The 15,958-nt window shown below is 50.4% G+C and overlaps 1 protein-coding gene and 1 pseudogene across 1 annotated transcript in view; one reads left to right on the forward strand and one right to left on the reverse strand.

The window, feature by feature from the left end:
• Positions 1 to 5,855, reverse strand: part of LOC139255418 (uncharacterized) — a 40,399-nt gene extending 34,544 nt beyond the window's left edge. Inside the window, exons 1-2 of the mRNA XM_070873916.1 lie at positions 5,786 to 5,855; positions 4,122 to 4,176 (exon numbers count right to left, since the gene is read on the reverse strand). Of these exons, the coding sequence (XP_070730017.1) occupies positions 4,122 to 4,176; positions 5,786 to 5,855 (125 nt within the window). The remainder of the gene's footprint in view (positions 1 to 4,121; positions 4,177 to 5,785) is intronic.
• Positions 5,856 to 15,493: 9,638 nt separating this feature from the next.
• Positions 15,494 to 15,638, forward strand: LOC139260677 (U1 spliceosomal RNA; annotated as a pseudogene).
• The last annotated feature ends 320 nt before the right edge of the window (positions 15,639 to 15,958 follow it).

A 15,958-nucleotide genomic window follows, 5' to 3' on the forward strand; every position in this document is an offset into this window, starting at 1 on the left:
TTCCCATTCAACCCCAGCGGTTATAGAAAGTCAATTTACTAATGACTTTTAAAATTCTGAATGATATTTTGGGTACAGAAGGTCCACAATCTAACCGTTTCTTTTCTATTTCAGTAAGTAACCTATTAACATTGTTGTTGCCAAATTAAGTTAATCTAGGGGTTAAGTCATGGCAGGAAAGCTCGAGCATGTGTTATGCTCCTCCTGTACTGTGTGGGAAATCAGGAATGCCTCCGGTGTCCCTGACGACTACGTGTGCGGGAAGTGTATCCGCCACCAGCTCCTGACGGACTGCGCTGTGGAGTTGGAGCTGAGGGTGGACTCACTCTGGAGCATCCACGATGCTGAGAATGATGTGAATAGCATGTTTAGTGAGTTGGTCTTACCGCAGGTAAAGGGTACACAGCCAGATAGGGAATGGAAGACCAGCAGGAAGAGCAGTGCAAGGAAGGTAGTGCAGGGGTCCCCTGCGGTCATCCCCCTGCAAAACAGATACACCGTTTTGAGTACTGTTGAGGGGAATGACTCATCAGGGGAGGGCAGCAGCAGATAAGTTCATGGCACTGTGGCTGGCTCTGCTGCACAGGAGGGCAGGAAAAAGAGTGGGAGAGCGATAGTGATAGGGGATTCAATTGCAAGGGGAATATATAGATGTTTCTACGGCTGCAACCGAGACTCCAGGATGGTATGTTGCCTCCCTGGTGCAAGGGTCAAGGATGTCTCGGAGCGGGTGCAGGACATTCTGAAAAGGGAGGGTGAACAGCCAGTTGTCGTGGTGCATATAGGTATCAATGACATAGGTAAAAAAATGGGATGAGGTCCTACGAGACGAATTTAGGGAGCTCGGAGTTAAATTAAAAAGTAGGACCTCAAAAATAGTAATCTCAGGATTGCTACCAGTGCCACGTGCTAGTCAGAGTAGGAATCGCAGGATAGCGCAGATGAATGCGTGGCTTGAGGAGTGGTGCAGAAGGGAGGGATTCACATTTCTGGGACATTGGAACCGGTTCTGGGGGAGGTGGGACCAGTACAAACCAGACGGTCTGCACCTGGGCAGGACCTGAACCAATGTCCTAGGGGGAGTGTTTGCTAGTGCTGTTTGGGAGGAGTTAAACTAATATGGCAGGGGGATGGGAACCTATGCAGGGAGACAGAGGGGAATAAAATAGAGACAGAAGCAAAAGATAGAAAGGGGAATAGTAAAAGTGGAGGGCAGAGAAACCCAAGGCAAAAAACAAAAAGAGCCACTTTACAGCAGAATTCTAAAGGGTCAAAGTGTGTTAAAAAGTCAAGCCTAAAGGCTCTGTGCCTCAATGCGAGGAGTATTCGGAATAAGGTGGACGAATTAACTGCGCAGATAGCAGTTAACGGGTATGATGTGATTGGCATCACGGAGACACGGCTCCGGGCTGACCAAGGCTGAGAACTCAATATCCAGGGGTATTCAGCATTTAGGAAAGATAGGCAGAGAGGAAAAGGAGACGGGGTGGCGTTGCTGGTTAAAGAGGAAATTAATGCAATAGTAAGGAAGGACATTAGCTTGGATGATGTGGAATCGGTATGGGTGGAGCTTCGGAATACCAAAGGGAAGAAAAAACTAGTGGGAGTTGTGTACAGGCCACCACATAGTAGTAGTAGTGAGGTCGGGGATGGCATCAAACAACAAATAAGGGATGTGTGCAATAAGGGTACAGCAGTAATCATGGGTGACTTTAAGCTACATATTGATTGGGCTAACCTAACTGGTAGCAATGCGGTGGAGGAGGATTTCCTGGAGTGTATTAGGGATGGATTTCTAGACCAATATGTCGAGGAACCAACCAGAGAGCTGGCCATCCTAGACTGGGTGATGTGTAATGAGAAGGGACTAATTAGCAATCTTGTTGTTCGAGGCCCCTTGGGAAAGAGTGACCATAATATGGTAGAATTCTTTATTAAGATGGAGAGTGACAAAGTTAATTCAGAAACTAGGGTCCTGAACTTAAGGAAAGGTAACTTTGATGGTATGAGACGCGAATTAGCTAGATTAGACTGGCAAATGATACTTAAAGGGTTGACGGTGGATAGGCAATGGCAAACCTTTAAAGATCATATGGACAAACTTCAACAATTGTACATCCCTGTCTGGAGTAAAAATAAAACGGGGAAGGTGGCTCAACCTTAGAATACAGCAGAGGAGGACAAAGGGTTTAATTAAGAGGGAGAAAATAGAGTACGAGAGGAAGCTTGCCGGAAACATAAAAAATGACTGCAAAAGCTTCTATAGGTATGTGAAGAGAAAAAGATTAGTGAAGACAAATGTTGGTCCCTTGCAGTCGGATTTGGGTGAATTTAGAATGGGAAACAAAGAAATGGCAGACCAATTGAACAAGTACTTTGGTTCTGTCTTCACAAAGGAAGACACAAATAACCGTCCCGATGTACTAAGGGTCCGAAGGACGAGTGAGAAGGAGGAACTGAAGGATATCCTTATTAGACGGGAAATTGTGTTCGGGAAATTGACGGTGTTGAAGGCCGATAAATTCCCAGGGCCTGATAGTCTGCATCCCAGAGTACTTAAGGAAGTGGCCCTAGAAATAGTGGATGCATTGGTGATAATTTTCCAACAGTCGATCGACTCTGGATCAGTTCCTATGGACTGGAGGGTAGCTAATGTAACACCACTTTTTAAAAAAGGAGGGAGAGAGAAAACGGGTAATTATAGACCGGTTAGCCTGACATCAGTAGTGGGGAAAATGTTGGAATCGATCATTAAGGATGAAATAGCAGCGCATTTGGAGAGCAGTGATAGGATTGGTCCAAGTCAGCATGGATTTATGAAAGGGGAAATCATGCTTGACAAATCTTCTGGAATTTTTTGAGGATGTAATAAGTAGGGTGGACAAGGGAGAACCAGTGGATGTGGTGTATTTGGACTTTCAAAAGGCTTTTGACAAGGTCCCACACAAGAGATTGGTGTGCAAAATCAAAGCACATGGTATTGCGGGTAATGTACTGACGTGGATAGAGAACTGGTTGGCAGACAGGAAGCAGAGAGTAGGGATTAACGGATCCTTTTCAGAATGGCAGGCAGTGACTAGTGGAGTGCCACAGGGATCAGTGCTGGGACCCCAGCTCTTTACAATATATATTAATGATTTAGATGATGGAATTGAGTGTAATATCTCCAAGTTTGCAGATGACACTAAACTTGGTGGCGGTGTGATCTGTGAGGAGGACACTAAGAGGCTGCAGGGTGACTTGGACAGGTTAGGCGAGTGGGCAAATACATGGCGGATGCAGTATAATGTGGATAAATGTGAGGTTATCCACTTTGGGGGCAAAAACACAAAGGCAGAATATTATCTGAATGGCGGAAGATTAGGAAAAGGGGAGGTGCAGCGAGACCTGGGTGTCATGGTACATCAGTCATTGAAAGTTGGCATGCATGTACAGCAGGCGGTGAAGAAGGTATGTTGGCCTTCATAGCAAGGGGATTTGAGTATAGGAGCAGGGCGGTCTTACTGCAGTTGTACAGGGCCTTGGTGAGGCCTCACCTGGAATATTGTGTTCAGTTTTAGTCTCCTAATCTGAGGAAGGACGTTCTGGCTATTGAGGGAGTGCAGCAAAGGTTCACCAGACTGATTCCAGGGATAGCTGGAATGACATATGAGAAGAGGCTGGATCAACTAGGCCTTTATTCACTGGAGTTTAGAAGGATGAGAGGGGATCTCATAGAAACATATAAGATTCTGACTGGACTAGACAGCTAGATGCGGGAAGAATGTTCCCGATGTTGGGGAAGTCCAGAACCAGGGGACACAGTCTTAGGATAAGGGGCAGGCCGTTTAGGACTGAGATGAGGAGAAACTTCTTCACTCAGAGAGTTGTTAACCTGTGGAATTCCCTGCCGCAGAGAGTTGTTGATGCCAGTTCATTGGATATATTCAAGAGGGAGTTAGATATGGCCCTTACGGCTAAGGGGATCAAGGTGTAGGAGAGAAAGCAGGAAAGGGGTACTGAGGGAATGATCAGCCATGATCTTATTGAATGGTGGTGCAGGCTCGAAAGGCCGAATGGCCTACTCCTGCGCCTATTTTCTATGTTTCTATGTTGGGAGAAGCACTCAGAATGTCACTTACTGAAAAAACACGGACTCGGCCGTCTCTTCCGAACTCAGAGAGGGGCGCTCACCGCCTGAAAGTAAAAATAACCAGCGTGTTACCGCATAGCTCACTGAGGAACAGAGAGGGGAAAGGAAGTATTAAGAGCAATTATAATCAGGGATGCTCAAGAGGAGCGCAGACATCTCGGGGGGGTTGTGGGGCTGGAGAAGATTACAGAGATAGGGAGGGGCGAGGGCCATGGAGGGACTTCAGGACATCTCAAAGTGCTTTACAGCCAATGAAGTACAATGGGAGTGTAGTCACTGTTGTAATGTAGGAAACGCAGCAGCCAATTTGCGCACAGCAAGCTCCCACAAACAGCAATGTGATAATGACCCAGATCTTGGCCCGTAATTTGCGATCAGCGGCAAAACAAAGGTGTTCACCACGGGCCCGAAGGTAAGGTTCCCACAAAGGTCTCGCGATCTCCGTGGCGATGTGGTCAGCTATTCCGACGTATAGTCGGGATCAACGCGCGTTAATGAGGAATCCCCAATGTGAGATGCTGTGATGTCAACAATCTGCCTGAGCAGCCAATCACAATGCAGAATTCTCAGAGACTGCGAACCAGGAAGTGAATAAACTCCTTTGATTCTAACTTTTTAACAATGTCAGAGCGAGCAAAACAAAGAGTGGGGCTCACACACAGGGAAAGGATAAACCTGAAATAAAGAAGAACAAACATTTTTTTTTAATGTTTAAAATACCATAAAAATTAAAATTTTTATTAAAATGGACATATTTGACACTGCACAAAATTTAAATGAATTTTTCAGAGCCGTAACATTTGTTTAGCAGTCAATATGCTGTTAAACCCCCAGTTATACCCAATCCCTTTGTGTCTAACTTTTAATGGGATGTTTAAAGAAAGACTTGCATTTACAACCACCAGATACCCAAAGCGCTTTACAGCCAATGAAGTATTTTTCGAGTGTAGTCACTATTGTAATGTGAGAAACGCAGCAGCCAACTTGCGCACAGCAAGCTCCCACAAACAGAAATGTGATAAGGAACAGATAATCTGTTTTTGTGATGTTGATTCAGGGATAAATATTGGCCCCAGGACACGGGGAATAACTCCCCTGCTCTTCTTCGAAATAGTGCCATGGAATCTTTTACACCAACATGAGAGAGCAGACGGGACCTCAGTTTCACAGTTTCTTCCAAAAGACGGCATCTCGGACAGTGCGGTGCTCCCTCAGTACTGCCCCTCCGACAGTGCAGCGCTCACTCAGTACTCCCCATCAAACAGTGCAGTGCTCCCTCAGTACTGCCCTTCCGACAGTGTGGCACTCCCTCAGTACTGGCCCTCCGACAGTGCGGCGCTCCCTCAGTACTGCCCCTCCGACAGTGCAGCGCTCAATCAGTACTCCCCATCCAACAGTGCGGTGCTCCCTCAGTACTGCCCTTCCGACAGTGTGGCACTCCCTCAGTACTGGCCCTCCGACAGTGCGGTGCTCCCTCAGTACTGCCCCTCCGACAGTGCAGCGCTCCCTCAGTACTGGCCCTCCCACAGTGCGGCGCTCCCTTAGTACTGCCCCTCCGACAATGCAGCACTCCCTCAGTACTGCACTGGGAGTGTCTGCCTGGATTATGTGCTCAAGTTCCTGGAGTGGGACTTGAACCCACGACCTTCTGACTTAAGAGGTGAGGGTGCTGCCCACTGAGCCACGGCTGACACTTAAAATCCGCATAATCTTGCCCACCCATCCCACCAGCCGAACTTACCTTTATCAAAAAATTTCTCTTCATCCCCTTCGACCTGCTGTGGAGCCAGAACGTCTGAAATGAGGGAGTTCATCCTGGGATTGCTGTCTCCTGCTGAGAAAGAGAACGCAGAGTCAGTCAGCTATCGCTCAAATTCCTCACTGCGGCCAATTCAACGTCAATGTACAGCACCAAAAAACTTAGTTATGCAAAAATCTAAATCAAGCAATGACTGGGGAGGGGGGGGGATTGGCGCGACTGGCGACGGGGGGATTGCGCGACTGGTGGGGGGGGGATTGGGGCGACTGGGGGGGGAGGATTGGGGCGACTGGGGGGAGGATTGGGGCGACTGGGGGGAGGAGGATTGGGGCGACTGGGGGGAGGAGGATTGGGGCGACTGGGGGGGGGATTGGGGCGACGGGGGGGGATTGGGGCGACTGGGGGGGGGATTGGGGTGATGGGGGGGGGGATTGGGGTGACGGGGGGGGGATTGGGGCGACTGGGGGGGAGGATTGGGGCGACTGTGGGGAGGATTGGGGTGACGGGGGGGAGGATTGGGGCGACTGGGGGGAGGATTGGGGCGACTGGGGGGAGGATTGGGGTGACTGGGGGGGGGATTGGGGCGACGGGGGGGATTGGGGCGACGGGGGGGATTGGGGCGACGGGGGGGGATTGGGGCGACGGGGGGGGATTGGGGCGACTGGGGGGGATTGGGGGGACTGGGGGGGATTGGGGGGACTGGGGGGGTAGATTGGGGCGACTGAGGCGGGATTGGGGCGACTGGGGGGGGATTGGGGGGACTGGGGGGGTAGATTGGGGCGACTGGGGCGGGATTGGGGGGGCTGGGGGGCGATTGGGGGGGCTGGGGGGGATTGGGGCGATTGGGGGCGACTGGGGGGGTGAGATTGGGGCGATTGGGGCGACTGGGGGGGGGGGAATTCAGGGGGACGGACGTGGTTCTCTCTGTGACAAGGAGAAGACTCAGAGGAGAACGCACGCCCATCTCCCCCAAACTGGTTCTCTGTCTGTCTCATCTCTCCATCCCTCCTCTCTAACTCTCCTACTTTTCTCAATCACTTTCCCTCTCCCCGTCTCTCCCTCTCTCACTCTCTCACTAACTCTTTCACTCACCCTCTCTCGGGCCGCGGGCAGTTCCGGGTTTCTGGCCGGCAGGGAGCGGCGGTGGGCGGAGCGGGAGCGGCTTCCGGGCTCGGGGAATCCCTGACAGCCCGGAACCCCAAAACACTCCCACACACTCTCTCACACAATCTGTCAACTCTCTCTCACACACACACACATTCTCACACTCGCTGTCTCTCTCACTCCCTCTCTCTCACACTCATCCTCCCTCCCTCATTCCCTCTCTCTCGCTCTCTGTCTATCTCTCTCATTCACTCTCACTCTCTCTCTCACCGTATCACTCTCTCTCACTCACACTGTCACTCTCCTCCTCACTCTCTCACTCACACTCTCCCTCTCTCACTCACACTCTCACTCTCAAACTCTGTCTCACACTCTTATCTCTCCCTCACTCTCTCTCACTGTCACTTTCTCTCTCACACACACTCTCTCTCTGTATATCTCACTCACTCTCGCCCGCTCTCACTCTCACTCTGTCACTCTCTCTCACATATTCACTTACTCTGTCACTCTCATACTCACTCTCCCACACTCTGTCACTCTCTCTCTCTCAAGCTCACTCCCACACTCTGTCTTTCTCCCTCACACACACACTCACTCTCTCTCTCACACGCTCACACTCTAACTCTCTCTCTCTCACACAATCTGTCACTCTCTCTCTCTCACACTGTCGCTCTCACTCTCTCTCTCACACTGTCGCTCTCACTCTCTCTCTCATGCTGTCACTCACTCTCTCTCTCTCTCACTCACACTGTCACTCTCTCCTTCCCTCACTCTCGCTCTCTCAACTCTCTCTCTCACACTCACTCTCTCACACTGTCACTCTCACACTGTCACTCTCACTCACTCTCTCTCACTCTCTCACACCCTGTCACTCTCACCATCTCTTGGTCTCTCTTTCACACCCTGTCTCTGTCTCTCTCTCTCTCTCTCTCTCTCCCCTCACCCTCTCACACACTGTCACTCTCACTCTCTCGCACACACTCTGTCACTCTCTTCCTCACTCACTCTCGCTCACTCTTCCTCGATCTGTTCTGTCTCTCTCTCACACTCTCTCTGTATCTCTCTCTCTCACACTCTCTCTGCATCTCTCTCTCTCACTCACTCGTTTTCACTCTCGTTTTCGCTCTCGCTTTCACTCTCGCTCTCACACTCTCACTCTCTCAAACTATCTCTCTCACACTCACACTCTCACACTGTCTTTCTCCCTTACTCTTCTCTCTCACTCTCTCTCTCTCACTATTTCTCTCTCTCTCTCTCTTTCACTCACTCTCACTCTCTCTCACACACATACTGTCAACTCTCTCATACTCTCTCTCTCACACTCTCTCACACTCACACTCTGTCACTCTCTTTCATTCTCACTCTCTCTCACACACTCACACTCACACTCTCTTACTCTCTCTATCTCACACCTGTCACTCTCGCTCTCTCACTCTCACATGCCCTCAAATCTGTCACTCTCACTCTCTCTCACTCACTCTCTCACTCTCTCCCTCTCCCCCTCTCTCTCTCTCTGGCTCTTACTCTCTCTATTTATCTCTCTCTCTCTCTTCTCACTTTCTCTCTCTCTGTCACTCACTCTCACTCTCACTCTTACACTCACTCTCATGCACACCCTGTCACTCTCACTCTCTCTCTCGTTCTCTCTCTCTCACACATCCTGTCACTCACTCACTCTCCCTCTCTCTCACACTCACCCTCTCACACTGTCATTCTCCTGCATTCTCTCAATCTCCCTCTCTCACTCTCACTCTCTCACACTTTCACACACTCTCACACATTCTCACACACTCTCACACACTCTCAATCTCTCAATCTCCCCCTCTCTCTCTCATTCTTTCTCACACACTCACTCTCCCACACTCTGTCAACTCTCTCTCTCTCACCCACACACATTCTCACACTCTGTCACTCTCACACTCACTGTCTCTCTCTCCCTCTCTCACTCACTCATTCTCACTCTCACTTGCTCTTTCTCTCTCTCTCTCTCTCTCTCTCACTCTCTCACTCACTCTCTCTCACTCACTCTCTCTCAGTCTCACTCTCTCACTCTCACTCTCTCACTCTCACTCTCACTCTCTCTCTCTCACACACAAACTCTCGCACACGCACTCTCTCTCTCACACTGTCACTCTCACTCTGCCCCACTCTCTCTCTCTCTCTCTCTCACTCTCTCTGTCTCTCTCTTACTCTATTTCTCTCTCATTCTCTCACTCTCACTCTCTCAAACACTCACCCTCTCAAACTCACACTCTGTCACTCCTGCATTCTCTCACTCTCTCTCTCTCACTCTGTCACTCACTCTCTCGCTCTCACTCTGTCACTCTCTCTCTCACTCTCACACACTCTCCTTCACTGTCACTCGCTCACTCTCTCTCTCACACAATCTGTCACTCTCTCTTTCTCTCTCTCACACTGTCACTCTCACTCTCTCTCTCTCTTACACTCTGTCAACTCTCTCTCTCACACACTCTGTCAACTCTCTCTCTCACACTCACTCTCTCACACTCACTCTCTCACACTCACTCTCTCACACTCACCCTCTCAAACTCTCTCACACTCTGTCACTCCTGCATTCTCTCTCACTCTCTCCTTCACTCTGACACTCACTCTCTCTCACTCTCACACACTCTCCCTCACTCTGTCACTCTCTCTCACTCTCTCAATCTCCTGCTCTCTCTCGTTCTCTCTCACACACTCTATCGACTCTCTCTCACACACACACTCACACTGCCCCTCTCACACTCACTGTCTCTCTCACTCTCATTCTCACTCTCTCTCACTCTCTCTCTCACTCTCTCTCACTCTCTCTCTCACTCTCTCTCACTCTCACACACACACACTCTCACACTCTGTCACTCTCACACTCACTCTCTCACTCACCCTCACTCTCCCTCTCTCACTCTTTCTTGCTCTCAGTATCTCTCTCTCTCCCTCTCTCTCACTCACTCACTCTCATTCTCACTCTCACTCTCTCTCACGATCTGTATCTCTCCCTCACTCTCTCTCACACACTCTGCCACTCTTTCTCTCTCACTCTCTCTCTATCTCACTCTCGCTCTCAGTATCTCTCTCTCTCGCTCTCTCTCACTCACTCAATCTCACTTTCGCTCACAATCTGTCTCTCTCTCTCACTCTCACACTCTCACTCTTTCTCACTCACTCTCACTCTCTCTCTCACTCACTCTGTCACTCTCTCTGTGCCTCTCTCTTTCTCACACAATCTCTCACTCTTTCTCACACTCTCACTCACTCTCACTCTCTCTCTCACACTCTCTCTCACACACCCTCTCATTCTCTTTCACTCTCTCGCTCTCTCATTGTCTGCCTCTCACTCACTCTCTCACACACTGTCATTCTCTTTCTCTCAAACTCTCTCTCTCACACTCACGCTCACACTTTCTCTCTCCCTCACACACTCTCTCACACTCACTCTTTCTCACACGCTCACACTCTCTCACACACAATCTGTCACTCTCTTTCTCTCACACACTGTCACTCTCACTCTCACACACATTCTGTCACTCACTCTCTGTCACTCTCTCTCTCTCACTCACTCTCACTCACTCATTCTCACTCACTCTCTCACACCCGTATTCTCTCTCTCGCTCTCTCTCACACTGTCACTCTCTCTCTCTCTCACACATACACTCTCTCTCTCTCACACACACACTGTCACTCTCCCTCTCTCTCGCTCACACTCTCACTCACACTCTCTTTCTGTCTCTCTCTCTTTCTCTCTCCCCCTCTCTCACTCACTCTCTCACTCACTCGCACTCACCCATTCACACTCACACTCACACTCTGTCATTCTCCTGCATTCTCACTCTATCATTCACACACAGTCTGTCACTCTCTCTTTCTCTCACTCACTCACTCTCACCCTCACTCTCCCTCTCTTTCTCACTCACTCTCTCACACTCTGTCATTCTCTCTCAAACTCTCTCGCACTCTCTCTCACACGCACTCTCTCTCTCTCTATCTCTCTCTCTCTCACACTGTCGCTCTCACTCTCCCCCCACACACACTCTCTCTCTCTCACTCTCTCCCTCACTCTCCCCCCACACACTCTCTCTCTCTCTCACTCTCTCCCTCACTCTCCCCCCACACACCCTTTCTCTCTCTCACTCTCTCTCTCACTCTCACTCTCTCTCTCACACTCTCTCTCCCTCACTCTCTCCCTCACTCTCTCCCTCACTCTCTCCCTCACTCTCTCCCTCACTCTCCCCTCACTCTCCCCTCACTCTCCCCCTCACTCTCTCTCTCTCTCTCACTCTCACTCTCACTCAATCTCACTCACACACTCTCTCTCTCGCTATATCTCTCTCTCACACACACTCTCACTCTCTCTGTCTCTCACAGTCGCCCTCTCAGTCTCTTTCACTCTCTCGCTCTGTCACTGTCTGCCTCTCACTCACTCTCTCACACACTGTCACTCTCTCTCTCAAACTCTCTCCCTCACCCTCTCATACTCTGTCATTCTCACTCACTCTCTCACTCCCTCATTCTCTCTTACTCTCTCTTGTTCACTCTCTCTCTCTGTCTCTCTTTCACTCTATTTCTTTCTCTCTCACTCACTCTCACACTCTCACTCTCACACACTCTGTCAACTCTTTCTCTCACTCACCCTCAGACTCTCTCACACTCTGTCACTCTCTCCCTCTCCTTCACTCCCTCTCACTCTCTCTCACTCACTGTCTCTCTCACTCTGTCACTCTCACACTCACTGTCTCTCTTACTCTCTCTCTCACCCTCTCACTCTCTCTCACTCTCTCTCACTCTCACTCTCTCTCACTCTCTCTCACTCTCTCTCACTCTCTCCCTCATTCCCTCTCACTCTTGCTTACGCTCTCACTCTCTCTCTCTCTCTGTCTCTCTCACTATATTTCTTTCTCTTGCTCACTCACTCTCTCACACTCTCATTCTCTCTCACACACTCATTCTCTCTCACACACTCATTCTCTCTCACACACTGTCAACTCTCACTCTCTCTCACTCTCTCTCACTCTCTCTCACTCTGTCTCTCTCACTCTCGCTCTCTCTCTCTCGCTGTCTCTTTCTCACTCTCTCCCACCCTCTGTGTCTCTCTCGCTGTCTCTCTCTCACTCTCACTCTCTCTCACTCTCTCACTCTCACTCTCTTTCTCTCTCACTCTCTGACTCGCTCACTCTCACTCACACTGTCACTCTCTCTCTCACTCACTCATTCTGTCACACTTTCTCACTCACTCTCTCTCTCTCTCTCTCTCACTCTCTCTCTCACTCTCACTCTCTCTCACACACTCTCTCACACACTCTCTCACACTCTGTCTCTCTCCCTCACACACTCATTCTCTCACATTCATTCATTCTTTTTCACACGCTCACTCTCTCACACACAGTCTGTCACTCTCTCTTTCTCTCAGGCACTCTCTCACTCTCTCACTCTCTCACTCTCTCACTCTCTCACTCTCTCACTCTCTCACCCTCTCACCCTCTCACCCTCTCACCCTCTCTCTCTCGCTCCCTGTCTCTCTCTCGCTCGCTCGCTGTCTCTGCCTCTCACTCTCACTCTCTCACTCACTCTCACTCACTCTCACTCACTCTCACTCACTCTCACTCACTCTCACTCACTCTCACCCACTCTCACTCACTCTCACTCACTCTCACTCACTCTCACTCACGCTCTCTCACTATTTCTTTCTCTTTCTCACTCACTCTCCCTCACTCTGTCACTCTCACACTCACTGTCTCTCTCACTCTCGCTCTCTGTCTCTCTCTCACTCGCTCTCACTCTCTCTCACCCTCTATCTCTCCCTCTCACTCTCTCACTCACTCTCTCTGTCTCTCTCTCTGTCTCTCTCTCTCTGTCTCTCTCTCTCTGTCTCTCTCTCTCTGTCTCTCTCTCTCACTATTTTTTCTCTTTCTCACTCACTCTCACTCTCTCACACTCTCACTCTTTCTCACACGCTTTGTCAACTCTCTCTCTCACACTCACCCCCTCAACCTCTCTCACGCATACTCTGTCTCACACTCTCACTCTCCTTCACTCTCTCTCACTTTCTCACTCAGTCACTCTCACATTCACTGTCTCTCTCACTCTCCCTCTCTCTCTCTCTCACTCTCTTGCTCGCTGTCTCTCTCTCTCTCTCTCTCTTTCTCACACTCTGTCTCTCTCACACTCTGTCTCTCTCTCTCTCACACACACACTATCTCTCTCCCTCTCTCACTCACACTCACACTCACACTCACACTCACTCTCACTCTCACTCTCACTCTCACTCTCACTCTCACTCTGTCACTCTCTCTCTCACACTCACTCTTTTTTACACGCTCACTCTCCTCACACACAGTCTGTCACTCTCTGTCTCACTCACTTTCTCACACTTTCGCTCACACGCACTGTCTCTCACACTCTCTCTCTCTCACACTGTCACTCTCACTCTCCCTCACTCTCCACCCACACACTCTCACTCTCTCTCTCTCCCACTCTGTCACTCACTCTCTCACTTTCTCTCTCTCACACACTCATTCTCACACTCTGTCTCTCCCTCACACACTCACTCTCTCACACTCACTCACACTCATTCTCACATGCTCTCTTTCACACAGTGTGTCACTCTCTCTCACTCTCTCTCACTCTCTCACTCACACACACTGTCTCTCTCACTCACACACACTGTCTCTCACTCTCTCTCTCTCACACACACTGTCTTTCACTCTCTCTCTCACACTGTCACTCTCACTCTCCCCCCACTCTCTCTCTCGCTCTGTCACTCACTCTCTCTCTCTCTCTCTCTCTCACACAAACTCATTCTCACACTCTCACTCTCTCTCTCACTCACTCACTCTCACTCTCTCTCACACTCTGTCCACAACTCCAGGAGCGAGCTGGATTAAGACCCGGAGTGAGAATGTGAGGGTGTGAGAGGGATCGACGAGGGATAAATACTTGTCCTGTGCCAAGGCACCATGACATTGCTGGTAACAATCCTGGGAAACTGTGAGTGCCCCAATCTGCATCTGGTGCTGGGTTTGGGAATGTAGTGATTATGTTACTGGACTAATAATCCAGAGAAGGTGAGTTCAGAACCCACCAGGGCCGTTTGAGAATTGAATTTCAGTTTTTGAAATCTAGAAATAAAACGTTGGTCTCAGTAAAAGTGGCCATGAAACTGTGGGATTGTCGTAAAAACCCAACCGGTTCACTGATACCCCTTTAGGGAGGGAAACCTACCGTTCTTACCCAGTCTGGGCCTATATGTGACTCCAGTCCCACACCCACGTGCCTGATACAGAACTGCCCTCTGCAGTGCCCCTCGGTTGAATCAAATCTGCAGCGGTTCAAGAAGGCAGCTCACCACCAACTTCCCAGGGGCCCCCAGGGACAGGCAATGAATGACAGCCTTGCCAGCAATGCACACATCCCCCAGAATGAATTTATAAAGAAATGTGGTTCTGCTGTTTCAGTCACCCGTCCAGTTCAGTCAGTGTGGGACTGAGATGAACGGCAGAGGGGTCAACAACCAGGGGGCATTGATTTACAGTCAATGGGGGGAGGTTTAGAGGGGATTTAAGGGGAAATGTCTTCACCCAGAGGGTGGTGGGGATCTGGAACTCACTGCCTGAAAGGGTAGTAGAGGCAGAAATCCTCATAGCATTGAAAAAGTACTTGGATGTGCACTGGAAGTGCTGTAATCTGCAGGGCTACAGACCAAGAGCTGTAAAGTGGGATTAGGCTGGGTAGCTCTTGGTCGGCCGGCACGGACATGATGGGCCGGAATGGCTCCTTTTGAATCTCTGAGTCCCTGCAGGCAGCCATCCCTTTACCCACCAACTTCGCAATTTGCCAAATTGCAATCTCATGTAGTGTCTGCATTCCACCACATGGTGGCAGTCCTGCTGCATGGATTGGAGGCACAGGACCTGAGATCGCCCCGAACTGTGAGAAAGAGGAAAAGAGCGAAAGAGGCGAAGGGAAAGAGAAAGGAAAGAAGAAAGGAAGGGGCGAGAGTAACAGAGGAAGAGAGCGGGAAAGTAAGCGAGAGAGAGAGAAAGGAAGTCGATATCGACCAACTGTGGGGAGATGCCGAGGAGTATTCCGCTCCGATCTGCCCCGGGGAGTGTGGCCCACTCCAGGCACACAGCACCTGGGCCCTCCGAGCAGGAGCCATCCCGGGCAGCCTGCCCATAGCCTCTGGGTGCTGCAGGACCTACCCTGGGTTCAAACCTCTGCTGCACCTCCGAGGAACTGGTGGGCAGAGTCAAACGGGGCTTGCAAGTGGGGGGTTGCCCATCTCCTCCAGTCCGCGCCCCCCCCCAAGACCAGCTGGGCAGATAATCCGCTGCCCGCCCCCCCGCAGTGTAATACCTGCCCCGGGGAGCATGCTCACAGGTTGGTGGAGCTGGTGAGTTGGGTGTGGCTTAGCCAGTCACGTGATGTTCACAGGACTCAATAAAACCCCAGCCAGTTGGGTTCGGGGGCTCCACTACGAGGCAGGTGGTTGTGAGCCTGGTAAATGACGTACCTGGCAGGGGAGTAGCCATGACCAAGAAGGTGGTTCCCCCGGGACGAGGCTAGCCCATTGCACTTCGCCAAATGCGGGATTCTCGACTGCAAAATTTGTGGTTGTGGGGGACTACATTCGTGCTCTAGTGTCCCCCACCCTTTTAGCCAGGGGGCACTGGTATAATTTGTGTGTTGGTGCTCTAAACCCCTCCCGCCCCCCCCCCCCCCCCAAAAAAAGGGGCACTGGAAAAAATGTATTTTGCAGTGTGACCCCCCTTGCAGGGGGCATTTGTTTAAAGTGCACAACTAAAATAGTTGAACTGGTTATGTGTAGTGTGATTGTTAAATCTTTGCTAATAAACCAACTAGTTCTTAACAGTAATGTGTTGCAGTGAATTCCGAAGCAAAGAACCCGTGAAGCAAATATATTACAGCCAGGGAGGGGCGGAACGGGCGAGATAGGTGTGGGCCCTCTC

The sequence above is a fragment of the Pristiophorus japonicus genome, chromosome 3 (assembly GCF_044704955.1).
Source record: "Pristiophorus japonicus isolate sPriJap1 chromosome 3, sPriJap1.hap1, whole genome shotgun sequence".
Lineage (NCBI taxonomy): Eukaryota > Metazoa > Chordata > Chondrichthyes > Pristiophoridae > Pristiophorus > Pristiophorus japonicus.